This window comes from Eurypyga helias, unplaced genomic scaffold (genome assembly GCF_000690775.1).
Source record: "Eurypyga helias isolate BGI_N326 unplaced genomic scaffold, ASM69077v1 scaffold18286, whole genome shotgun sequence".
Taxonomy (NCBI): Eukaryota; Metazoa; Chordata; class Aves; order Eurypygiformes; family Eurypygidae; genus Eurypyga; species Eurypyga helias.
In genome coordinates, this window is record NW_010257443.1 from 7262 (window position 1) to 32927 (window position 25666).

A 25666-nucleotide genomic window follows, 5' to 3' on the forward strand; every position below is an offset into this window, starting at 1 on the left:
AGCAGGGGGGTTGGAACTAGATGGTCTTTAAGGTCCCTGTCAACCTAAACCATTCTAGGATTCAATGGTTTGTTAGAACTGTAAAGGTTTGTTGTATTGTCAACTGTCTGCCTTTTGGCTGTGTAATAATATTTGCCTGTCATCTTCCCCTGCAATGCAATCTTATGTGCTTTTGTCTTGCAGTCGTGCAGACGTTGTGCTATGCTGTCAGGGCTATACTTCTGTCTTTGGTACTAGGTCTGGTCTCACAGCTGATAAAAACAGATAGAAAGAAGTGGTGTAAATATCTTGCACACTAAAGAATGGGTCACCTTGCACCCGCTTAAAACTCTCCCTAAAATCAGTGTAGCCCCAGGCTAGAAATGATCAGGGCCACCACTGCCTCAGATGATGAAGCATTAAAAAAAAAGATGATGGAGGATCAATGCTCAGTTTTTCTCAGGGTGTGGTATGGGCATAGGTTTTTTGTTTTCCTCTTTTGAATAATAACCATGATCAGAGTTCTGAAACATCACTATGTCATCATCCCTGTCCATAAAATGAGTGTTTCCAAACTCCTGGGTATGTACTACCGGTTGTATGCTGATTATCTTACGTTGATATGCAGCAGAGGCAGGAGCTGTTCTGCATTGCAGCATGTCAGCACTGAGGCTTCCAGCTCCTTTAAGTACATGCCTACAGGCAGAAGCAGCTCAGCACAGCTGCTGGAGTGGGGCGAGGGGAAGCAGATGGTAGTAAGGCGCCCTCCACTTTCAGTTCTGTAGGTGGGAGAAAGATTGAGAGAGGGATCTTAGTTCAGGGGCCACTGAGTGTAGTTAGGGTGGGACTGGGAGCCTGTTTTGTCATAGCGGGGTTGTGTTACTGTTGGGTTTTTGCCATTGTGAAGTCTTTTCCTAAATATGAAGGTGACATTGTAATATGTGATTACTGAGATTACTAAGAGTAGATCTGGTAGCCGTCCTTATAGCCCTGTCCACTGCTTAGAACAAGTACTCGAGATCTGTGCACCACCAGCAGAGTGATTTTTCAAAAGATTTAACAAGCCTATGTCTTTTAATGAAAAATCATACTCAGGTCAGTCATACTTAATGCTACACTTCCAACCACAGATTGTGATTCTCTTTGAATCCGAGTGGTCTGTCCTGAAGGGTAGGAGAGCTAGTTATTGATGGTATAATTTAAACGTAGGCAACCTTGCCTTAAATTTCTGCTTTTGTTTCAATTTCATTCAAATCAATTTGTTACTGACTTTGTTTTGTCTAAGAGAAACTCTTCTCATTTTTCCTCTAATAATGAACTACTGAAAAATGAAAATCCATCCACACTGGGCATGTATACAATACTGGCAGTCCTACCTTCATTTGATACTATGCTATTGTCCAAGGTGTTAAATTATGTTGTTTAATTAGACAATTGATATTCCTCTTCTTCAGTGGCCATTAACTGGGACATACTGGCAGTGAAAAACTTTATGTATTGCATATTTGTTCAAAGAAGAAGACATAATTATTTATCTTTAGTATATCAAGACAGCATTGTAAATCATAATTCTGGAGATGGCAAAGGTGTTGACTAGTAGCTGATGCAGATTTACTGTTCATGGCCTTGGATTTGCCTGAAATACATGCCACCTTTTATCAGTATAGCTCACTTCAGTGCATTAGGAGTATATGCAGCAGTAGTAAAATACATAAACACATCATAGAGGCAAAATTATTTTATCAGTGATAATGTTTGTTAAAGCAAACCTCCCTAAGTAAGGTGAAGATTGTCTTGGGCCTGACACAAATTTGTAAAACAGTGAGCCCTCCGTTACGCACTACTTCTGCTGTACTTTTTCCAAACTACTCGATCCTGTAACAGATTTGACGTTCTTTGCCCATATGCGAAATCTTTACTTCTTGAATGCAATCTGGAAAAAACCCCCACTATTTAAAATCCACTCCACATATAACCTGTATCTGATTCGCAATAATCCGATGAGAGTCCGTAACACATCCATTTTGGTTTCAGATGGAACTTGTCCCAGCAGCCATCCTTTCTTTTGCAGCTTCTCTGGCAGCAGGAACCTAGGAATTGCCCCTCGTTCCACACGTTTTGCCTTTCCTTTGCAGCAAGCCGAGTGCCGTGTCGCATTTCTGACCTGTGTGGTCTGTAACAAGCCCACTTGTTTTCGTTAGAGCTGTTGTTTGGTTGGATTTTATTTGTTGTTTGCGTGTTTCATCACTGACACTTCCTGTCCCTGTAAGTTAGGCCTTTGTGGATGGCATACCAGCCACGCAAACTTCAGCTTCTTTGTTACATGGAGAAATTGTCATCTAAAACATGTAAAACGAAATGATTGTTCTGTCTTGCAGCATGTGTTCTTCATAAGTTGTTAGAAAAGGGGATATGTGAAGGTGTTCTTTGTACTGTTGTTGTGAGCATGGAAAAGCTATAGTGCGGTTACCTAGCACTTCACTCCCTCAGCCTGCTCTTTTCTCTTCCTTGTTCTTTTTTTCTCCTGCTGTTTCTTTCTCAGTTTTTCTGAAAAGACCGACCTGAAAACATACAGTCTTGCTTCCAAATGTATTCTAAAACAGTGGCCTCTCAGAGGATGGTACATTCATGCTGCCTTCAGTAGTACTTATTTGCTCTGCTGGTGAAGGTTTCATTGGCTGTCGGAAGTGGAACAAGTCAAAGGCTGCAGCGACTCTGTTAGAAGTGGAAGTACTGTCATGTGCTGCTGCTAATTGAAGAATTTTTCTCTTGGAGTTAGATGGCCTAGTGTCCACTGCTGTTGTACATGTGCCAATTGTATTTTTTCTTCTGAGGAAGAACTGTTCACACGAGGCAGGTATCCTGGCTGAACTGTTGCACTCTGCCATCTCACAAAGTAGTTTCTCTGCTGTCCTTCCCTTGAGCGTGCTTGTGGTTTCTCATGGCATTCAGCCAAAGGTGTGCTGCTAGCTTGTTTCCAGCATTCCTCACCCTCTTATTTAGAGCTACGTTATGAGACTGTACTACAGTTTGAACGGCTAAGCTGCCAGTGCCTTCCTGCAGAGGGATCCTGATTCAGTCATCACGTCATGCTTGGTCTTTAAATTTGAATCTGAGATTTCCTTTACGGGGAGACCGTGTTGGTCTTCAGTCTTACTTGAGAGCCCAAATGGAAAGTCCTCGTGTGTCCTCACCAGGCTGAGCTTATGATATTCAGCCCCTCAGTTATTTGTAATTCTAAGTCAGTTATTTGGCAATTGATGAACAAAACTAGAATATAATGATGTGAAAAGCCAGGGCTTTTTTAGTGTCCAGAAGTCCATGTGATACTAGGCCACAGGGTAATGACCATACCACCTTTTGGGGGCAGAGGGTGTGCGTGTGTATGTTCACACTGTGGAGAAGAGAGATTGATGGAAGCAGTTAGTGAACAGAGGTGACAGCTTACAGCATCGCTTTGTTTGCATGCAGAGATTTCTCGGGTCTTCTTGCTCAGACCAAGCATGCTGGCTTTTTTTCTTTTCTTTTTGGTTCACTGGGACTTGTTTTAAATTCTTATCATCCTAGAAACTGGATGTGTTTAACTTACCTTTCAGGACATCTTACGCCCCCAGAGTACGTTTGATCTGGCGTTTTAATTTAGTGAAGCTCAGCTGATTTCTCACTTACTCAGGGCTGTGCAGCAACTTTGTAGCTGATTATATAAAAGCACCATGAAACAACTTCACAGGAATTCCATTCACAGCTATCTGAACTTTTAAAGTAACCTCAAATTTTATTCAGTTGGGTTCTGATGGAGAAGCTTGCTCAGTCTTTTAAAAAGCTCCAATATCTGTTAAGCCCTGAAAAGAAAGGTAAAATTGATCATATTTAACAGTATGAAGCAGCAAGCAATATTCATCTCTGCCCTAAAATATGTGAACCCAGACTCATTAGGCTGTCTATGACCTGGAACAATTCTGATTTTTTGGAATGCTGCAAACTCTGTGTTTGGGGGGAAATAATCTCTTGTCTGCAGACTAGTTATAGGTATTAAAAACTTAAATTCTCAGGGTTACGGCATATTTCTGGTCCATCTTAAGGCAGATGCAAGTGTCGCAGCTGTCTTATTAAACCTTCCTAGCCTTCTCTTAGCTTGCCTGGTGTTAAAGTTAATAAAAGGCTAGAACATGCATCCTATGCTCATAAAAATTACTTCTGTAGCAGACAATGACATTATAAGACAAAGACAGTAAAGGATTTTTTTAACTATTACTGTAACAGCTAAGGTTTGATGCTAGATGGTGGCATGGGGGATCTAAGACAGAACTGACCCTTGGGATTTTGCACTTAATGATTCCTCCTGTCTAGTCCTAGTGTATTAGAAACTGAAGTCGAGCTGGTGCAAGACTTCAGAAAGCTTGTTCATGGAAACGTAACCGAAACTCACACTTTAATATGCAGGCTGCACTACACACGGTGGGTAGCGTAACTGGTTTCCTTGCAGAGTTGTATCAAGCCACCATGACATTCTGGGGTTTGGGAGTGAGGGAAGGAAGGATAATACATACTTTGCATTTAGGAGACTTCTTTCCTAGGTGTAGAAATATTTATAGCTGAGGCTCTCAACTGAAAATACCTTGTCATTAATCTTTGAAAGGTACAGTCAATGAAAGTGTGGTTTGTTTCAGCAGCAGTAAAGGTAGTTCAGCTGGGTTCAAAGTCTCACAGCTATATTCTTAGCTTCTGCTGTGGACAAAATCAGACTGAAAGCCAATGCAGTTTATGAAACACCATTGTATAACATTGCACATTGCTTTTCAGCTAGATTTGCCACAATTTTCATGTGCAATACATGGTTTAAATTGTGAAATGCCTGAAACTTGTACACTGAAAAAATGAATGCTGCCAGTCATTAAAAAGTAATATCCATTTCTTTTGCCTGAGAGTCTAAGAGCCAGTGTTTGAAGAAATAAGTAAAAGTTATCAACTTCTTAAATCCTAGACTGTGAGTTTTGCACATTTGAAGTAACAGCAGCAGGCCAGTCTTGCCTCTGAAAATCCTCAATTGGTTGGTTATAGTAAATAATAAATACCATGTTTCGGGACACTCAATCTGTTACATTTTTCAGAATGTTAGTGTGTTGTCTTGTGCTCTCAAACTTCCCTTTCAACTCTCGTTTCACCTCAGTATCTTCATGGTTATCTGTGTTGCTCTGTAACAGAAAAGATATTGTAGATGTGCAGGGAACACTATCTTCTAATTCTCAGCTTCAGAAATGGCGTATCATTGTCACACAGCTCAGGCAGTACAAATTTATCATCTTTTCTTTATTATCCAATTCACTAGCTTTGAAATAACTTCCAGAGTTAAATGCTTTGATGTTAAAATATTCTGTTCATCTAATAAAGCTAAGCTATATCAGGATTTGCATGTCCCACTTAATTTGATCATACTTTCTGGTTTGGGGCGTGTATTTTACTTTGGTTTTATCTTTGAAATGTAAAGCTATTCCTATTTTTGTGAAGTTTGACGATAACTGCTTTATCAGCCCTTGTTTAAGGGCTACTTCATGCTTTAACATGGAAGTGCCACTGAAATGTTAGGCTTAAAGTAAGTGTTCAGAATGGTAAACTAGAGATCTAATTCACACTGTATACATTTATGAAATTTCTGGATGCACTTCTAGAAATTTCAAAAATGTACTTGCATTTCTACTTATTGCTGAGGGAATTCTGCATTCCTTTCAAATTACAAATGAAATGGACTGACAAAAATGTACGTTTGTCTTGCTAATGTTTGTGTAGTAGCTTTCCTTGAATTGCCCTTCTGACTGCTGTGTACTGCTTTCGTTTAGTATCTGATCATTAAAATGTGATGATCTAAAATGAGTTATCTGTATGCTCGCTGAAAAGTCTATTTTACCTGGCACAGATTCTTTGGTAATGTTTAAAACAGACTTCTTTTTTTCTAATGCATTTTAAGATTTTACTTACAAACCAGAAAACACGATATATGGGGAAACTGAATGTGTTCCAGCTGTGCAGAAACATTTTCTGCTGTCTACTTTTACAGGTCCGATTTGTGAAGAATGTGACTTCCTGGAAGGAAATGAAACCAGGATTTTATCACGGACATATATCTTATTTGGACTTTGCAAAGTATGTTACCCTTGGATTTATCTGTTGAGTAGTGTAGTCGTTTAAGTTGCTTGGCTCCAGCTGGGCTATTAGTGCCCTCTTGTGATGAGAGTCTGACAACTGCAGCTTTGAAAAATTCACACGCTGGAATTCCTATGATGAGCAATATTTGAGTTGGATTTTCCTAGTTTTCTCTTGTTTTTCGGCATTTTAAATTGTAGCTGGCTCTCATTTCAAAACTATTTATATGCTGTTTAGTATTCCTTGTCTGAATTACAACCTTGTTTCACTGAAAATCCCCACTTTTCTCTGACACACTGGCAGTTCTGACTCAGGATTGCCTTACTATTCTGTGAAGTTTCAGATTCCTGTTCTCAGATAAGTTTCTCATAACAAGTAAAACCACTTGCCTCTTAAGTTATGCAGCTCTTCTCTGTCAGAGTTTACGCTTTATCAAAATATTAAAAGTGCTGTTTTAAAGAAGTTTTCTGGCCTATAGAAATTTGACTTGCTGTAAAAAGCATTTAAAGAATTCTTCTTGCACTTAAATCCTGTTACTTCTAAAATTAATTTACAAGAAAACGAGGTAAAAATCCTCCCAGTGACTTCGGAGATTCAGAACCATGACTGTATTCCCTTTTCCACGTGTTTCTTCTCTTGTCTTATTTTTGCTTCTGGATCTAAAGCAGTGATCCTCAGTAGCTCAGTCTTGTGAAACTTCCCCTTGAACTCGCAAGTCAGTTGTGCTAACGGTGCTTACTAGGCAGTGCATCATCCTGCACTTGCAGCATGAGGGAAATGGGTTAAAACTGAAAGTAGATTTTTCAGATCGCAGCATATTCAACTGCATAAACAGCAGTAACCACTACTTTTACCTCTTACTGATGGTCAGTTCTCAGTAATGTTATGTTTCTTTGAGTTAAAACATTTATTTAATGAAGTGAGTTTTTGGTATGTAAGAATTTCTTTTGTTACTGCTTTTCATTATTCATTCTGTTATGTACAAAGCATGAGAAGGGGAATGAGAGCTTCCTAGATTCCCAGTACGGTATATTATGTAACAGAAAATGCTAAAAGTTATAGCAGTAGCTGGAAATTACCAATGACAGTAAGTAAAAGCTTGAAGTTTAGATAGAAATAATAGGCAAGAAGTCTTAATTGCAAATCAATCAATAAAATAAAATGTATTAAATTTTATTAGCTTCCTTTCTGCCTTTTTAAAGTTAAAATACTGCAACATTAATAAACCCTTGAACTGAATAACAGTTTTCTGGAGCAGCAAAGATGAATGTTATTTTATATATTGCTTCATAAAGCTGAAAACATTTTCAAATACTGGAACTTTTAAAACTAAAATAATTATTTTACAGCTAAAAAACCATCTAAGCAATTTCACAGATTTCTTTCATCTTCATCTTCCCTCTAGGACCGTGTTATCCTTGGGGGTTTTGTTTGTTATCCTTTCAACTAAATGATTTATTTTCTTCCCCCAACATCTTGCTTTCTCATTGCCTCAATAATGAAACTTTGGGGTTTCATTATTAAATTAGTATCTTTAATACTCTGGTTGTGCTTGGCAAGGCCCATACTTTCAAGGCTGTGAGGTATGTTCTTGAGAACATTCTTGTAGTTGAGAAGTATAAAATATTTCAGAAGAGTCTATGCCTGCTCATATGCAGACTCTATGCAGTCATCAGACTTAGGTCCACTTCCAAATATCAGAAGTACCTCTTAAATTATGCTGAAGCTTAAAGTACTGGATCCAATCGATGATTTACAGTATTGAGGGCAGGTTAGCATAACCCATCCATGTAGAAATTACAGTAATAAATTTAATTTTCTCACCCTTTTTCTTTTGATTTCCGAACCTTATTCCCTATTTTCTCTTTTAAACAGTGGAAAAAAAGTTCTTTGACAATGCAGTTACCAAATCATTGTAATTATGAATAAAGTTACAATAGCAAGTGACTTATGTTATTATAACTGAAGGTAGTTTGGTGAGGTGGTGTGGCCACACGCTCCAGACAGCCATGAAGCACCATGCAGCCACTTGCTTATTCCTCATCCTCATCCCCCTGGGTGGGATGGGGAAGAAAATTGGGGGGAAAAAAAAAAAAAACCACAACAAAAAAAACCCCAAAAAACCCACCCATAAAAGAATACACAAAGCAAGTGATGCACAGTACAGTTTTTCACCACCTGCTAACCAATTCCCCAGCCAGTTTCTGAGCAACTGACAACTGGAGACCTGCCAGGAAAACCACTTGCAGCAATGCATAGCCCAGTTCGGGAGGGCAGGAACTTCGTATCGAAATTCCTCGTACTTGGTATAAACATATATGTGGCTGCTAGAGCGATCAAGGTGTCTGTAGAGTCAGGATGATTGTATAAACATTTTTAGTATCTGTTATGTGAGGATATTTCAGGGTTTTTTGTTTCTCTAACAAAAAAAAAAAAACCCCAGAAATCAAATGCTGGGAAAACTAAAATTGAACTGGCTTTCAGATCCACGTAACACACTGCACATGGGGATGAGAGGAATTGATCATTGAACAACTTCTCACCGTCATCATCTCTGTGTATAGATTTCAGTTGTATCAATAGAGACAGACTTTTAAGTATTAGATGAGAAGCTTTTGTTTGGCCTTTAAAAGACTTTTCTTCCTCTTTTACTTTAGATTTGGTGTTAAAAAGAAACCGATTTACATAAATGTCATAAGAGATCCTATAGAACGACTAGTTTCTTATTATTACTTTCTGCGCTTTGGAGATGATTACAGACCAGGGCTACGGAGGCGAAAACAGGGGGATAAAAAGGTAAAGTACACTTTTTATGTATGTTGGTTTTACCAAAGGTAACATGAAAACTATTCTAAAAAAATGTCCTGATAAATGCTGAATAGTTCTTATATCAGCCTTGGTGGTGATGGTGGCTTTATAAGTTACATTTTACCACTGGTGTCTGCAGCGGAGCAGAGTGTAACATTAAGTATGTTCTTTGTAACCCTAGAAATTCACTTCATGTTGCAATTAAGAAATATAAATTAAATTAAATTTTAAAAAAAGTTTTCAGTTATCTGGAGTTGTACATATGAAGTTAAGCATATAATCCTGTGTAAGAAATCTACATCTTCTCTTGTTGAAGACTAAAACAGATATATTTTTCACCAAAAGCTGTAGATACTTTTACTTTGACATGTACTTTATTTATAGTTAGCCACACAGTGGTGGGGTTTTTTTCCAATTTAAGTATTGCAGTGGAATTGTTCCCTGTTACTTAGGTTTTGGCGCCATCTTCTGCTACTGCATGTCAGTTTGGTTAGACATCCCACAGTGTAGGCAGAGCAAAACTTCATGCAGAACAGTAGTTTAAATTATGCTTAAAAAAACGTATCTTCATAGACTTACTACAGACATGATTTGGTGTTATGGTATCATAAAGGCATTTTTAAAAAGGGAGACAAGATCTCTCTCTGTTCCTTTTTCATGAGGAGCCATGTGGAATTCCTTCCTGGTAGAGATGGATGAGGTGGAAGGCTCAGCATGCTATGTAGTTCAAGCTGTTTATCGGACTTAATATTTATTGAAAAGAATGAAATTTAAAATTGGTCGTTTATTTTTTAATTATAATCTGAGCAGCCTTGTTAGGTAGTCAGTGGGAAATGTTAAGCCGAAATCCCAAATACTACTGGTTGGTAGACTGCACTTTTAAGTTCTGATTTGCTGGAATAAGTTAAAATGCATTCCTATTTGTAATATTTGTAATTGCATTAATAATTTTATGTTTTTCAATTTAGGGTGCTTTTTTCATTTTGTCACTAACATAATACTTTATTTAGGTCTGATACTTAATTGTTGCCATACAGGTTTAACTGTAAGCATTTATAGTTTGTTTGAATGGAAATTGATTTGATATGCCAAGTCTTAGGGTTTCTTTCATTTATAACAGGTAATATTATTTTTCCATGTTGTTTCTGAGAAAAATGCACATATATAGGTGGTGTCAGTTTTACATATATTCGATATAAAATTTGCTAAGTTCAACAATGTATTGACCCAATCGCATTATCTGTAACATTGATATCTATTCTAATCTCTCTTATAGTAGGTTCACTAAGAGCTGTTCAAATGAAAAGTAGGGAAGATCAAAAATGCAGTCTTTCTAATGGAAGTCAATTGTGCCTTTATTAAACGGAAGGGAATCATAACATCCTTTATACCCTGCCAGTTCATACTACAGCATTTCCAGGGGAGATTTCTTCATTCATTTTCTTTCTATCTCCCGGTGCTTCCAAAATTATAGATAGCTTGGGTCCAAGAACAGTCTGTAAAGACAACTGTTTCTTATAATAAAATCTCTGGATGGAGCAGTCAAGGTAAGTATATAAAAGGAATTGAGGAAAGAACCCTGTCCTGTTTCATCTTACTGTGAAAATTACTTGCTTGCTTTTACATATTAACTATAAAATAAACTGCAGGTATAAGCAAAGATATCTTTCTTTTGACAGATACCAGTTCATATTTAATATATACATGTGTAAATTAGGATGTGCATTTAAACAGTTTAGTTCTTGGGTAACGATGTTATAAAGTACTCAGGATAGTTCAGCGTATAATTTCTCTAGAGAACTGTGCTAGAGAAGGCATAGTGATGTCTTGTTTTCCTGATTAAACTGCATTTTTATCTGTGATATGTGACATGTATGAGCTATTCCAAACTCAAAGGGCAGTGTGGACCAAGACACCACAGGTTAATCCCTGCTTTGGCCTGATATCAGTAAATTTTTAAGATTATCTCAGGGACTTCACCTCAGAATATAAGCAAAGGGTGCTGTCCTTGGTCTAACACCAAAAAATTAACCAAATTTATTTTTACATGTTTTTTTTGAACATAAACTTGTAATTATACAGAAGAAACAGTCTAAAATGTTGTTTGTGTGATCACTTATTTGTTATTAACTAACTTCTAAAAAATCTATCCTAGATACATGGCTTTTGTCTTGATTAGAAATTTCATAAATGCTTACTGTATGATAACTGGGTAAAATATTTACAAATTCTTTCCAATGCTAATGGAATTCTTATTGTGAATGTGTTACCTCAGTTGAAACTCTGTGGTGCTACAGCTGTGTATCCGCAGGAAGCGATGTTGTGTGGATGATTCTGTTATGCAGTGAACAACCTGCTTTCACTTCTTCTGATTGCCAAAAACAAATCAGCCTCTGACATGGCAGTTACATGTCATAATATTTAAAATGTAATAGAACATTGTTTAATCTAAAACACAGACTGCACAGTGTTCTATGGTATAAAGATCCAGCTGTTCCAGTACCACACAAATCCTGATAGCATTTGATGCTGTATCTGTCGTGACTTCTTTTGTAAGGGAATAATGATGATACCAACATTTATTGACTGGGTTTGCTTGTTTTGACTTGTGGCCTATATCAAAGGTACATCAAATGTATGGGGTAAGATCAGATTGTTCATTAGCTCTAATCATAAAACACTGTCCAATTACTATTTTAGTTGGGACAAAGAGGTCCTCCTAATAACAATGTGAAAGCAAGGCTTGAAAAAATTTACTCTTTTTTTTTCCTTTCACATCATATCTTGTGTTTTTCTGTCCCCAGTACATTTAGAACTATCCAGGTTGGCATGTTTGATACATATACTAGATTTTAAAGCTCAGCTCAATTTTGTCTTTGTTCCAGACCTTTGATGAATGTGTGGCAGCTGGAGGCTCAGACTGTGCTCCAGAAAAACTTTGGCTTCAAATTCCGTTCTTCTGTGGCCACAGCTCCGAATGCTGGTAGGGAGATTAATGTAGCTTAAGTTGTTAGTCAGCTATATCAATGATGAAATCTAAGCTTAACAAATTTGAATATGTAGCACAGTTGGGGAAAGTGTGAGGGACTGGACAGGGAGAAGCAGCAGGTACTTTAATAATGTATTCTCTGTTAAAGCTGCATTTTACTGAAACAGTCTTGCAGTTCTTCAAACAAGCAGTACGTTAAGATACTTTATCAGCAGTGCTGAAGGAAAACAGATGTTTTCAATTTTAAAAATAATTTTTGGGAGTCTTGATGTTTTTCTCTTATGTCAGGCTACTACAGTATCTGTCTTTCTGCACGGAGATATTTTGTTCAAGCTCCTAGAGTTTCTGTGGAGAATAAAACAATTGAGATCAGGATAAATGTGTCTTCTTAAACCTTTACCAGACATCCAGTAGTCATTGCTACTTAGTAGAAACTGAAACAAAAGTAAATAGTGCCTATCTGTCAATGCAGCATGTTTTATAACAATGGCACAGACCTAAAGAACTCTTCACCAAACTAAAAAAGAAGTATTTGTCAAAGGTACTGTTCATACAAGCATAAGCAAAGTAAACCAGCACTTGGGAGTGCCTCTTTCAGTGGCTGTTGGTCAGACCTGTCTACACCTGGGCCAGGGGGAAAAGCAGAGGAAGAACGAACTCTGAACCTCTCTTTTCACTCTGTCTAAAGCTATAAAAAGGAGGAAGAAATGTCAGTTTAATTTCTGACTGTCCTTCAGTAGGGAAGTCCTCCCATTAAGCGCGATGCCTTTCTAGTTCCTAGTTGTGCTTGTAGGATGCAGTTCTTTCAGGACCCGCGGATGTATTCCATCGGGTCCCATGGACTTGTGCACCTTCAGGTTCCTCAGGCGTTCTCGAACCTGATCCTCGCTGACCATGGGCAGCTCTCCATTCTCCCAATACCTGCCCTCGTCTTCCGTGACTTTGGGGGTACGGCTCATGCTCTTGCCAGTGAAGACCGAGCAACCTGGTCTAGTGGAAGGTGTCCCTGCCCATGGCAGGGGGGTTGGAACTAGATGATCTTTAAGGTCCCTTCCAACCCAAACCATTCTATGATTCTATGCAAAAGGGAAGGTGTGTTCTTACCAGAACCATTTCTGATATCTAAGGTGAAAGTGTAGACTGAGTATTGACATTGAGAACATGTAAATCCTTCAAAAATTGCATTACTAGAGACAGGAACCATGTATACCCACTGCTTTTTTGTGCATGAGTTATTAGTCAAAACAACTAGAGGAGTCTAAGTTTTAGATACCAAGGGCCAAAGAACACAGATGAGAGAAAGTAGAAATAGAAATGAAGTTAGGAATGGTTATAACTTGAAATGAGTCTTGCTGTCCTATTTAAGTGCCCTGTTATGAAGTGATCTCCATCTAGGGACGAAGGATTGTTGGCTGACATGATAACTTGCTGTAATTGTTCTCTGTCATTTTAGGAATGTGGGAAGCAGATGGGCTTTGGAACAAGCCAAATACAATCTGATTAATGAATACTTCCTAGTGGGAGTTACTGAAGAGCTTGAAGACTTTATCATGTTATTGGAGGCAGCTTTGCCCCGGTTCTTCAGGGGTGCCACAGAACTGTACCGTACAGGTATCTAAATGGTTGATTTCCACGGATTCCATGGATTTTTCATCCTCCTACCACTTTTTTCATGTGAATTCTTTAGACCTAGATGAATAGTTTTGAGTCTCTGCCAGGTTTGCCTGATATACCTACAGAAGAGACAAACTCTTTAAAAGACTCAGTACAGATTTTTGAGAGCAACCCAAGTTATCTTCCTGTGTTACACGAATTGTAAATACTTAAGGTTGGAGTAAAGGCAGTTGTGTAGGTATCCTGCACTTGAAGTATTGTGACAGGTGTTTATCAGAACATTTTTGAAAGGTCTTGCAGGGGCAGACTTCCATTTCCTCAGAAGCCCTGCTGATGAAATTAACTGTGCCTGATGCAACCTACGTCTGTGCAAAAAGGCCCAAAGGATGCAAAGGGCCTAGTACATGTTTATCTTCCTGGGGTCGTAATAAGATGTTTGTTATATAGCTAGTAGCTCAGTTTCTAGAGGCTGGCTGTGCAACTTATGATGAAGAAAAGGTCCATCTTAGCAGGGCTTCTGTCTGCAAATAGAGGAAGAAAAGTGTCTGATGTATAGTGCCTAGATGTGTAACATTAACAAGTTTATTATAAAGAAACAGATAGCACTTCTTAGGGAAAATGCTGCCATCATTTTGGTCGTCTTTGTCTCATGAAAGACGTCTCTTGCTCTGCAGTTTGTAAAATTCTTAACGTTTGATACCAGATTAACATCTAAATAGTTAATTTCGAAAGCCCAATCTTGCTCCAAGTGCATTATATGGAGCAATCTTGTTCCTTAAATGAAGTGTTCATTCCCTGGGTTTATTAGAGTAAGGAGAAAGAATTGAAAGAACTGATGCAAAATTCATTAACATTTACTGAGAGAGACTGCAATTTTCCGACCCCGCATGTTATGTTAATAAATTCTGGATTAAATTCTGTCACTTCTAATGCAATTTATCAACATGCTGTGAGAGCATAAGACTCTGTAAATAAAAGGACTGTAAACATTTTTTAATCACTTGAACTTTAAATTGAAGTTATTGCTTTCATTTTGCATTTAGGAAAGAAGTCTCATCTTAGGAAAACCACTGAGAAAAAACTTCCCACAAAAGAAACTATTGCCAAGCTACAACAGTCTGAAATCTGGAAAATGGAGAATGAGTTCTATGAATTTGCACTGGAGCAATTTCAGTTTGTCAGAGCACATGCGGTTCGGGAAAAAGATGGAGAATTGTATATTCTTGCTCAAAACTTTTTCTATGAAAAGATTTACCCTAAATCAAACTAAGAACATTATGCTATAAGATTTATGGACCTAAATCTTTGGTCACATCGTCATCTTAGTCCTCAGCCATGGAAACTAGATTGCTTGTAGACCTCCAGGACGTTTCTTTATAGATCTGAGATGAGCTGTGGATCACCTCCAGGGTGTTGGATACTGGCTAACTATGTTGGTAATCCAGAAGCGAAGGCTTCATTTCGTTTATCTAACTAACACTTTCAGTGGGAGTTAATATCCTTTACCTGAAGAAATCTACACTTTAATTTGGAGCAATTAATACACAGCAGTTCTAGTTGAAAATACAAACAAAAAATGCTTCTGTTGATGCTCTTTTTAATTTTCAGAGCAATTTATTTTCATTTATACTTCTGTGAAGAGGAAATAATTTTTCCCAGCTTTCAACATGGAAGTTTTGGTTGCATACAATTATCAGCAGTGTTAATAACTGGTTGACATCTGCGCTTTGGTTTTGTGAATCATGTCACATGATATTAATTGGGATGGTTAATCATGTTTTGCTGAGAAATGCTGCTGCTGCTGAAATTGCCCATATTTATATATGTGGTTTTATTAAAAAATTACAACTAATCATTAGTGTTAAAACATCATTTCCACATTAATATTGTAAAAAGTTAAAGCAGTGGGGTTTTTGTTTTGGTTTTTTATCCCCATCACCACTGACTGAGGTTGGGAAAACTATGAAGAAAATTGGTGTTGTCTGCCCTTCCAGTTGATCCTTATGCAGTGGTATAAAAATCATAAATTCAGTATTAAGTTTCTCCATGGATTCTTTGTAATAATTGTAAACTGAGGTATGGTGAATCCATATTATGACTCCATTAGTGAGCTGTGGTATGGTTAGGGTTTTCCTACTACTTCGATACTTTTACTTGTAGAATATTTTTACTAAGGTGCTTTATAACGTGTTTTAAAGCATTGCATTTACAAAAGGAGTAAAATGCTGTAAATACTGCTTATTTTATGTATTTGGACCAAAAGGTTTAAAGTATCTAGTTTAAAGTGGGGTTTTTGCACCAGTTCTGTTATGTGTGAAGTGAAAAAACATAACATCTACTTCCCGGTTAAGTGTTGGACATTGCTGAAATGCACTTCAGTGACCTCTGACTTCAATACCAGAATGTTGTCCAGGGATTCTCTTTACAGAAATGTAGTCTTCACCCTTTTATTATGGTAAGAGGACAAGAAGAAAAATGTCATGTGTAGTCTGGCTGAGAAAGATGCAGTGAACTTGATTGACATAATTGTATTGATGTAACTGCCTTATGTGACTATTGTAAATTTGTGGCTTGCCATTATTAACAATGTGAAACACCTGGTAGATGAAGTAAATTGAAATTTGAGAGCAGATGTTTGGGGCCACTGCATTATAGCAAATTGCAGTGGAGAACTACAAGAATGTTTCCTACTGAATTTTCTTCAAGATCTAAGTATTTACACATCTTACACCTGCCTTTTCTTAAAGTGCTTTTCACAGGGTTTGATGGGGGAAGGCACTGAGGAGACAAAGTGAGGAATGGTGGTAAAGGTTTGAATTCCTAAGGGATGATGCTGAAGGCTTAGTTTAAAATTACCGAGTGGAGTTTCTTTAACCAGCTTGTTCTTGTAATGAAAACAAAGGAAATGGAAAATGGTCTGTGAACTGGATGTCTGCAGCCAAAAGCAACAGCCCAGTTACTGAGAGGATAATGAGACACTATTGAGTACATCTTGCATTTTCTTTGTTTTCTTGGATTTTTCCCTTTGAATTTTAAAAATAGATCTCTCTTTGTTCTTCCTGAATAATCAGGGAAGTTCCTTCTGATAGCTTACCATTTATATAGAACATGAACCATGCATAAGATTTCCTGTTCTAGTTCTTGTCTGTTGACGTCATTAATAATGCCAACATGTTTGGGAATAGGATGTGTTGGTTCACACATGAAGGCATGTTTCCTACCTAAAGAAATGAACTGAGGAGTCACACACAAGAAGTAGCCAATGAAGATCGAAACATTTCCTTAACAAAGCAGTAACTTTTTTTTAAATAATATTTATAATGCTAGGAAAGATTATCCACTCAGTGACAGTTTTATGTAAGACATTATTTTGACTCTGTTGTTTTCCTTCAGAATAATACAAATCAGTTTACCTTCTTTGAGTCTCCTTCAGAAGTTTCAGAAGATGACCTCTAAGAAAGCAGAAGGGTTTACTAAGTGAAGACATAAAATATTCATCCAAGTAATGAAATAGGTATGTAGACAGAATGTTTTTGTATTGGCAAGAAAAAAATAGGCAAAAGTTCTACTGATTTCAGTAGAGTCTACAGAAACCTCTTCTGTTCTGTAAGCAATTTTAAAAGTTGTGTTTCTTTTTTTTTCTTACAGGTTTAGAATTTCTTAATTATGAGTCTTCAGTAACAAAAACAATAGAACAATGCAATTTTTCTTTTAAAAGAGCAATATATTTTTCATAGTTCATGTAAGAAAATACATTTTAATTAATCAGGTAGCCCTTCCTGTTCTTTGCTGTGAACTGACAGGGTTGACACAAGTAAGAATTTTAGGAATAGGTGTTTTTTTTACATGCCAGCTGCAGTTGGAGAGGTATTCATTCCAGACTACTCTGAAAATGTTATTGTCTGTGGAACCCAGAGGAAATCAAGGCTGTCTACTTTCTATATCTAGTGCAACCATTAAGTCAACTGTGAACTTTTTAGAATCCTTTGAATTCAGAACTATCAAATTTGGATTTCCTAAAAGATGGTTTGGGAAAAGGAGCTTTGCAGATTTTTAATAACCTGCTTTTTTCATCTTCTATTCAGAAACGGAAACCATCCAAATTGTTGGTATTAAAAGTATTTTACAGTACATAAACAGAATGTATCTTGTGCATTTTCCCCTTACAGTGAAAAGCAGCAGCGCATGGATTTTTGTTGTTGCAAGTTGTATGATCAGTAAACTTACTGTGCAGCCTCCTGAACATGGATCTTCTAACTGAAATCACTGTAGCCTCTGCACAGGAGTGAGATTGGCATTTTGCAGGGCTAAATTCATTTGAAAGGTGCTGAAATGCTCGTACTATATTTAGTTGACAGTAGATTTTGTTACACTCTTCTGTACTTCTTGTACAGAATTGATGCTCAGATTTTGTGCAGAACTGTCGCCCCGTTGAAACGCGATGTCAGCGTAGTGGCGGTAGGTCCAGCTGCGCTGGTGACTGCAGCGTGCCTGGAGCACTTGTGATACACTGGGCAGTGCTGGCAGGAGAGCAACAGTGGGTTTAGTTCCTTCCCATAATAATTCTGCAGCCACACAACAAGAATTTCACTCTTCCTTTGTTAGTGCATCTATGAGCAGACACAAGGCTGGGTGCAGAATGTCCTTCGTCCGTATTTCTGCTTGCTCTGGGCTGATTTTCAAGCAGCCTCTCTATTAATGATACGCTGATCGTGGCTTCGTTTTCAGACAGGCATGAAAATTTATAGCTCTACAGTATGGGAGAGGAAGAAGCAGCCCATCCTGGTCATTTGGAATGCCTTTTCTGGGTACTTAGTTTTTCTAAAGGTACTTAGCTGTTTTTACTTTCCAGGAATAAACATTTGCTTATTTATGGTCTCAGAACAGTTCTGGTTTATGTCAGGGAAAATTCAGTTATTTTCTGTTATAATTGTGTTAAATTTTTCCATTAAGCTTACCTGGTGTTGCTAAATGTGTATGTGGCAAAAGGTATATGGATGACGCTGTCTGAAGTGTGCTGCTTAAGCAGGCGGTGGGGAGGCCTGGTCCAGTGCACTGCCAGTTAAGTTCATGAAAATCGGAGCATATTTTATGACTACTAGAGATTAAATTTAAGGAAACAGTAAGGCTGCTTAGTTGCATGGATGCTTCCTTTACTGTAAGCCTATGCAACTGTGTAACCTTTGCAGCAGTATTTATAGAAAGAGCCCTCTTCCTGAGACTTTTCTGGAGCATAATTATAAATGTTCTACCACTTGTACTGTCTGGTATTTACATCAGCAACTTTCTGTAGCTTCTGTAAAAAGAGACAGGTTTGTGAGCATTTCTAAAGCAGTACTGAATGTAATTTTGAGAAAACATGGATTGTGCTTCATGACTTTTTTTCTTTTTAAACACACACTCAGCTAAATAGTGCCTTTTTTCCTCACAATCCATGTTGAAGACACTCGCTCCAACTCACCCTCCGTAAATTGATTCGTTTGTGCAATACTCTTCCAACTTGAAACCATTTTGTCACAGCTGTTTGAGGAAATAATCTCCATTTTTCCTTACTATGCTGCCAGCTTTCTGTTGTTGAAGTGTTTCAGTTGATTACCTAATGCAAATGCTACAAAATAAAACACCCAGTGGGAAAGGGAAAGAAAAGAAGTCTGGTGTCCTGTCTTAATATTTGCATGTCGCATTCACATTAAATGCTCGTTTCCTAGAAGATGTCGTTATGCAGCGTCGTGAACTTCATTTGCAGCTACTGTGATCTTGGAGGGGAAGGGCGAGCAGGGATGTAGCTCGTCTGGAATGATTTTGTATAACTGTAACCAAATATATTCATAGGCCTTTAGAATCTGCATTGGGCTTTCTGGGCAGAAATGTGTTAAATTTGCAGAGCGTATACCCTGTGCTGAAAGTGTCAGTGAGAAGTTCTCAGTATGAAAACCGAGGTTTGTAGGGACAGAAAACTGCCGTTAAAGCAACGCGTTGATACGTATACGCTTCCCTGCCTGGGGGAGCCTGACCGATTACTGCGGTACTGGAAGATGCTCCGTTACAGCAGTGATGAGAATGGGATAAGAACTTGAGTAGAAGAGAAATGTCATCTGCATTTGTAAGCAGGCGCTTAAAACAAGAAAATATGGTGAGCATGGGTATGCTGCTCTGTTTAGGTTTTCTGAGATGTTGCCCTGTGAACATTCCTACCTGCGTGTACTATGGAGCTGAACAGTCGGCTGACCCAGCCAAGTTTCTTAATGTGACATTTGCTAAATACTTAGTTGTCAGCCTTGGTGATTAAGAACCATCGGACAGTTACTCAGCAACTTCCACTTGAGGGTTTTGATGGCATTTAAACCCCCCTTTCATTTCAAGTAGACTTTTCCTGATTTCCATCAGTGGAAGGGGTAGGTGTAATTGTGCACAGGAAACAAAGTCTCTCTGCTTGTATCAGCCAGGGGGAAGTGGAGGAAAAAATTACCTATATAAAGGTACAGGACTTCCTAAGGTCACTGCACCTCTTTTTGAAACGATGTAGTAAACACAATGACAGCCAAAAAAAGTTACAGTATGAAAATTGCTTTATTTAAAATGACAGTAGCTTCTCCTGTGAAAGACAGAATGGCTGCAGTGTTACAGATGTGTTAAATACTGTTTAAATATTTTTTTTTTAACTGGTGCTGCACTGGTAATTAATCTCATCAGTTGGAATTCATGGGAGGGGAGTGAAAGGAGGGAAAGGGCTTTTTTATTCAAAGCTACTTTTTTTTTTTTTCAGGTCCTGTATTTTCATTTTGTTTATTATTTGAATCTTGCACTTGATTTCAGCATAATTTCCTTACTTCTTAATAAAATACAAGAAGTTGCTAGTGAATGTCAAAGCAATGTCCAGATGTTTTCTTCAAGCGCAAGTCCCCTGCTATGACCTCCCCCTGGCTTCATTACCACACAACGCAGATGTGGTAACTTTCAATAAGAGCTAATTTAAAGGACTAATAATACTCTTTATTAAAAAAAACCTCTACAAAGAACACCTGTGGCCTAAAAATGAAGGCTTTGAGACCTTTCACCTTGTCATAATAACCAACTGCATCCTCATAAAAATGGAAAATACTGGGATAAACATTCTCTGCCCATTTTCTGCACGTTTATAAGGCTGGTCCTGAGTCCACCCTCAGATTCGCTGCACACAGACATTAACTTCTCATAATAAACATGACCGTCAGAATAATGGCAGGGCTACCCATCTTTCTATTGGAAAAAAAAATATCTTGGAACAAAACAGATTAAAATGGGGATCCATGGGAATTGTGGTTATAGTTCAAGTATAGAGGTATTGCATTCCTCTGATGCTTTAAGAAATGGTTCACTGCCTTGCTGTATATTTGCATGTGTTGTTTCACCCTGCTATTGAAATGAACTTCTTTAGTTTTTCAACTAAAAAGAGCATTGTATGTCAAACATAAATTCACTATTAATAAGGAAATCACTGTTGTATTCTGAGAGAGAAACATACCTAATTTGGTATGATAATTTAAATACTATAACTCAACCAGAACTCTGGGTTTGATGCAGCAGTTACTGGAAAATATTATGAACTGTCTCTTTACCAAAAAAAGAAAATGAGTCTAGAGAATAACGGTCTTCTGGCCCTAAAGTCATTATTGTCTTGACAAATATTGATTGCCATTTTTAGCACAGAATAGAATTTGGCATCCTTAATCTCCTTTATTTAGAATTTAATAACTTCTAAAATGTTGCGTGACTTGGAGAATTGGCAAGGGGAAAAGGAATGCTTAACTGCTAGAGACTTGTGCAGTTGCAGGCAGGCGTTGTCAGGATTGCTTCAGTGCAGTGTGTAACTACGAGAGAAGAGAAGGGCGAACGTTGCGTGAAGCGGTTGATGCGCTAATACGGGATATATACGTGTCTGTGAAGACCGTATGTAAAGAACACAGGAAAGCACGGGCAGAAATATGAACCACTGTATGAGACTGCAGTAATTCCTTAAGTTAACAGCTACAATGGCTATCTTTGGCCGAATTACCTGCTTTGGATCTTCAGTGCCTTCCCTGGACTGAACTAACAAATTCAAAGTTGCAGCCATCCAGGCTGCTGCTATTGTTGGCGAGGCCTGTACACCGGCAAATGAAATCTCTTCTGTTTATAACCCCAGAATACCTACTGCCAGCACTTTGCTCCTGTACTACTTTTAAATAAGCTATAGATCTGGAAAAGCAGATTACACTGACTGGGAGGCCTGTCCCTGTGTTTGAGACCCTTGCTTCTTGAAGACAGAATAGTCAGTAATTGCATGATCAAAGTCAAATCCATGAAGTCTGGGGGAAAACATTTTCTATTCAGAGCGTGTGGAGCAAAAATCGTGCACTTTTTTTGGTGTCCATTCAGAGTGAGTTCACTAGCTCAGGCAGATTCCAACAACATCTGTTAATACTAAAGGCTACTTCGGAGAGATGGTTGGAAACCTGAGGTTTACTTTTAGCAAAAATGGTTGTAAACACTGATTGTCCACAAAACTTTTCAACCAAGTTTTCTGTGTTTGTTGGGAGTTTTGTTTTTTTCTTTTTTTTCTTAAGATAAATATAGGGGGGGTTTTTTCCCTTAAAAACAGAGCAAAACAGGAAACTGCCAGTGCCCCCCCACCCCAGCAAACATTCTTTGTCAGTGCCCTTTTTTTTTCCTCCAAGTGGATGGAAAAATGCGTGAGAGTGTGTGACATCTGTGTTCAGCCTCTCCCTTTTCTCAGCTGGCTCTGTGAGATAGCGTAAAAGGTCTCATTCCTTCGCAAGCCTTCCAAAGGACAAGCCTTATCTTGCAGGTATTGTTGTAGGACATGAGATCACGCTCCAGTACAGAGTTTATCAAATGTGGTGTTTACTCAGGGTCACCTTTGAGAGTCTGGTGGCAGTAGAGGTCCCTGTCCTGTGTGTTGGAGCTAGCGCTCGCGTGTTGTGCTGAATTGGCTTGTGTACGCTAGCGATTGCATACATCTACCCCATGTATCTGACAGTCACTTAAACCAGCAAGGATATTTAACTTGTGTTTTGGGGTTTTTTTTAATCTCTGTGCAGGACTAGTGCCTGACAAGTTGAGAATCAGGCTGCAGTCCACAGCTTTTATGAACAAAAGCTTTGCAGCTGGCTCGTGGGTAACTTTGGTTCCATACCCTTCCTCCCCAACTCACCCAGCCAGGAATGTCCTCTTACGTATATCTGTGTGCATGTGTGTCTACACATAGTCATGGTTCTCATCACTTGATCACACTGAGATAAACGGAGAATGATTTCCAAAGCCAAAAAGTCATTCAGAGGCAGCTTTGGAAGCCTGAAAACCTTGTCAGTAGTCGGAGGGAGCAAAGCATGCCCAGGCGGACACTCAAATGCGCTCTCAAAACCCCGTTTCTTTGTGTATTTCTCAGCATCTGTGCAGCAGTCCAGCTCAGGGTTTACTCAGTTCTAGTATCTAGGAAACAAATTTAAAAGAACTTTCTGCAGTGTAAGATCGTGATAGTGAAGCTTATTGCTCCTTTAACTGCGGTGTTTTCCAAGACAATCGTGTACCTTGTGACTGAGGGAGAAGGGAGAAACCCTGACGTCATGGTTTATCACAGACATTGAGATGGTTGTTCATTTTATGTTCTGCTTAGGCATGTTGATTTAAACTCATTCTTTTTCTTGTGTTTTCTCATATGCACGAAAAAGATGTGTTTGAATCCAAAGGAGCGTGCTTTTCTCTGTGTGCTGTGTTGGTAGACTCTCCCTCATGCCAATCTCATTTTGTTTATCCAAATTCAAATAATGGTTGATAACTGGAAGTCTTACTGCCTAGTTCCAAAGATACTGCAGAAGATGAGGAAATGGGGAGCTGGGTTTTGCAGCCATGCAGGATATTCTAAAATTTCTTGGAGTCTGAGATATTCCATAGCTAAAAGCAGTGCAAACTGACTGTCGTGGTAACACTATTTGTCAGTTTTTCAAATGTGGTACCTGAATTTAGGTATTTATATTAAGAGGTAGGTACCTAAGAAATTGTTCATGGTTTGTTTTTTTTTTTCAGGTTGTGCAAGTATCGATAACCTTCTAGGAAAGCTGAATATCTAGTTTTAGTGTTAAGGTATTAACATCCATCCACGCTTTCGCATCTGGATTTGTAATTGTTGGATGTATTCTTTTAAAACCACTCAGAAAATTGTTTTCTGTTGCTCCTTGTTATGAAAATACATTTCTAACAATTTTTTTAAAAATTGTTTCCTCTTTGTGTTCTCTTCTGTAATCACATCTGCAAGAAAAATGTGAGTTAGGAACATTAATCATTTGGGAGTCTCGTGTCTAAGTCTTTGAAGACAAAGTGCTGCATCTGCTGATTGTAGACTTTTTGCCCAGGGTGGTTTCCTCTTTCCATATAAATCAAAAAAAACCCCCGTACTGCTGTTCTGCCCAAATCAGGCATGGGAAGGGGAACCATCAAGGAATAAATAGCTGTTTTGCTTGTGATGTCACCGTCATAAAAACCAGGGCAGGAACAAAATCTTAAAAGATTTTTGAGAAACTGTTTTTCATTTATGGTGCTTAAACAAAGCCAAATTCTCCTTGCCGAAAGCTGGGGCAAAAACACCCACATCACTTCAAAACCGATAGGATTCTAGTCTCTGAACATCCCTTCAGATTCGGAGTGTTTCTTAGCATTCTGCAGATTGGTTTCTAAGCTTCAACTGCCAATACATCAGCTGTCTTTAAATGCATGGAATAATAAGATTTATTGGCAACATTTTTTGGTGTTCTCAGTTTCTGTGACATGTGCGTAGGTGATGGGCAAAACTGGCTGCTGGGCAAGGACTTACCTGTTGAAAGGCAGGAGGAAGGTTAGTTGTGGAATATTGGTGTCTGGTTTTAGGAATGATGATTTTCCAGTCTGTCAGATAATAGAGAGCATAACTGAGAAGTTTAAGCAACTTCCCCACAGTTACTCGTCAGAGACAGATGTTTCACCCCGCACATGCGAAGCAAGTCGACTGACGTAGACGGCGGAGGTGAATTCCTGCATCTTGCACTTCTCATCTCTCTACTCATCCCTGGGCACCTGTCGTCATCGTCATCTATCCAGCTCAGAAAAGTCTCTCCATCAGGTAAGAGCTTTCTTTTCCTACTTGGGAGCAGTATAGATGCTTGTTCTTTGTAGATAACTTGGTGTACGTGCTGTGTTAGCATTACTGCGCATAAATATTTTTATTGGCACATAAACCAAAAAGCGCTGCAGATCAAAAGGAAGCCTGTGTTGGTAAGCAGTATTGGCATGTGGCTGCCATAATACCTGATTATTACCAGAGAGTATTGAATAGAGCCCTCTTATCCTTTGCAATGGTTTTGTTAGAAAATCTGGTACTGTTATCCTATAGCAGAGGTAAGGCACTGATACCCAGATGGGATTTATCTGTCCCAAGAAACAGCATCTTCCAGTCCTTCCTGCCGCCTTTGTGCAGGCTCACCCTGTGTGGGCCCACTGGTGTTCCGGCAGGGTGGGAATGGCCCAGCTGGATTCCCATTTTTGCCGGCAGTGAGAACGCTGTTGCCATCCGTCAAGTACAGCAAACAGGAATTTTGAGGAACAGGGCCTTGACCTGGTCGGTATGCCTGCGGAGGTGTTTTGATACAGATCCGCGCTGAAATAACATCAAGATTGGGCTTTTCCTTGCTAAGCCAGGAGTGTGGTGCCTGCAAATACAGCAGGGATGTTGGTGGAGGTGAATTGCCTACAGCTGTGTAAGGATGTTGTGGAGGAGCCAGGAATTCAGCTGCGACCTCCTGAGCCCTGCAAGGGCTCTTCCTATGTCTAATCTCCTTATATAATGCTCTACCTTGGCATGACTAATTCTCCCAATTAATGTGTACTAACCTCTAGCATTTTAATATAATAAAATAATAATTTATGTCATAATTCGGAGTTAAATTTTGGTACTTGCCTGTCATGTTTCAGGCACCAGAAAGGGTCAAAGAACAGGTGTGGGTGCCTGGGGAGTGCTGTGTTTGCGGCGTTGGTCATGAGTTATGAATCCTTTGAACTTGCTGTTGCTGGCTGAAGCCGTATCAGGGTACAAGATGTTGTTCTTTGAGACTCCAAACTCAATCC

General features: G+C 38.7%; 1 protein-coding gene across 1 annotated transcript in view; it reads left to right on the forward strand.

Annotated features, from left to right (window-relative positions):
- Nucleotides 1-15386, forward strand: part of HS2ST1 (heparan sulfate 2-O-sulfotransferase 1) — a gene marked incomplete at its 5' end in the record, with an annotated part of 16792 nt that extends 1406 nt beyond the window's left edge. Inside the window, 5 exons of the mRNA XM_010154023.1 lie at nt 6035-6120; nt 8778-8916; nt 11814-11911; nt 13371-13528; nt 14575-15386. Of these exons, the coding sequence (XP_010152325.1) occupies nt 6035-6120; nt 8778-8916; nt 11814-11911; nt 13371-13528; nt 14575-14801 (708 nt within the window). The remainder of the gene's footprint in view (nt 1-6034; nt 6121-8777; nt 8917-11813; nt 11912-13370; nt 13529-14574) is intronic.
- Between the last annotated feature and the right edge of the window lie 10280 nt (nt 15387-25666).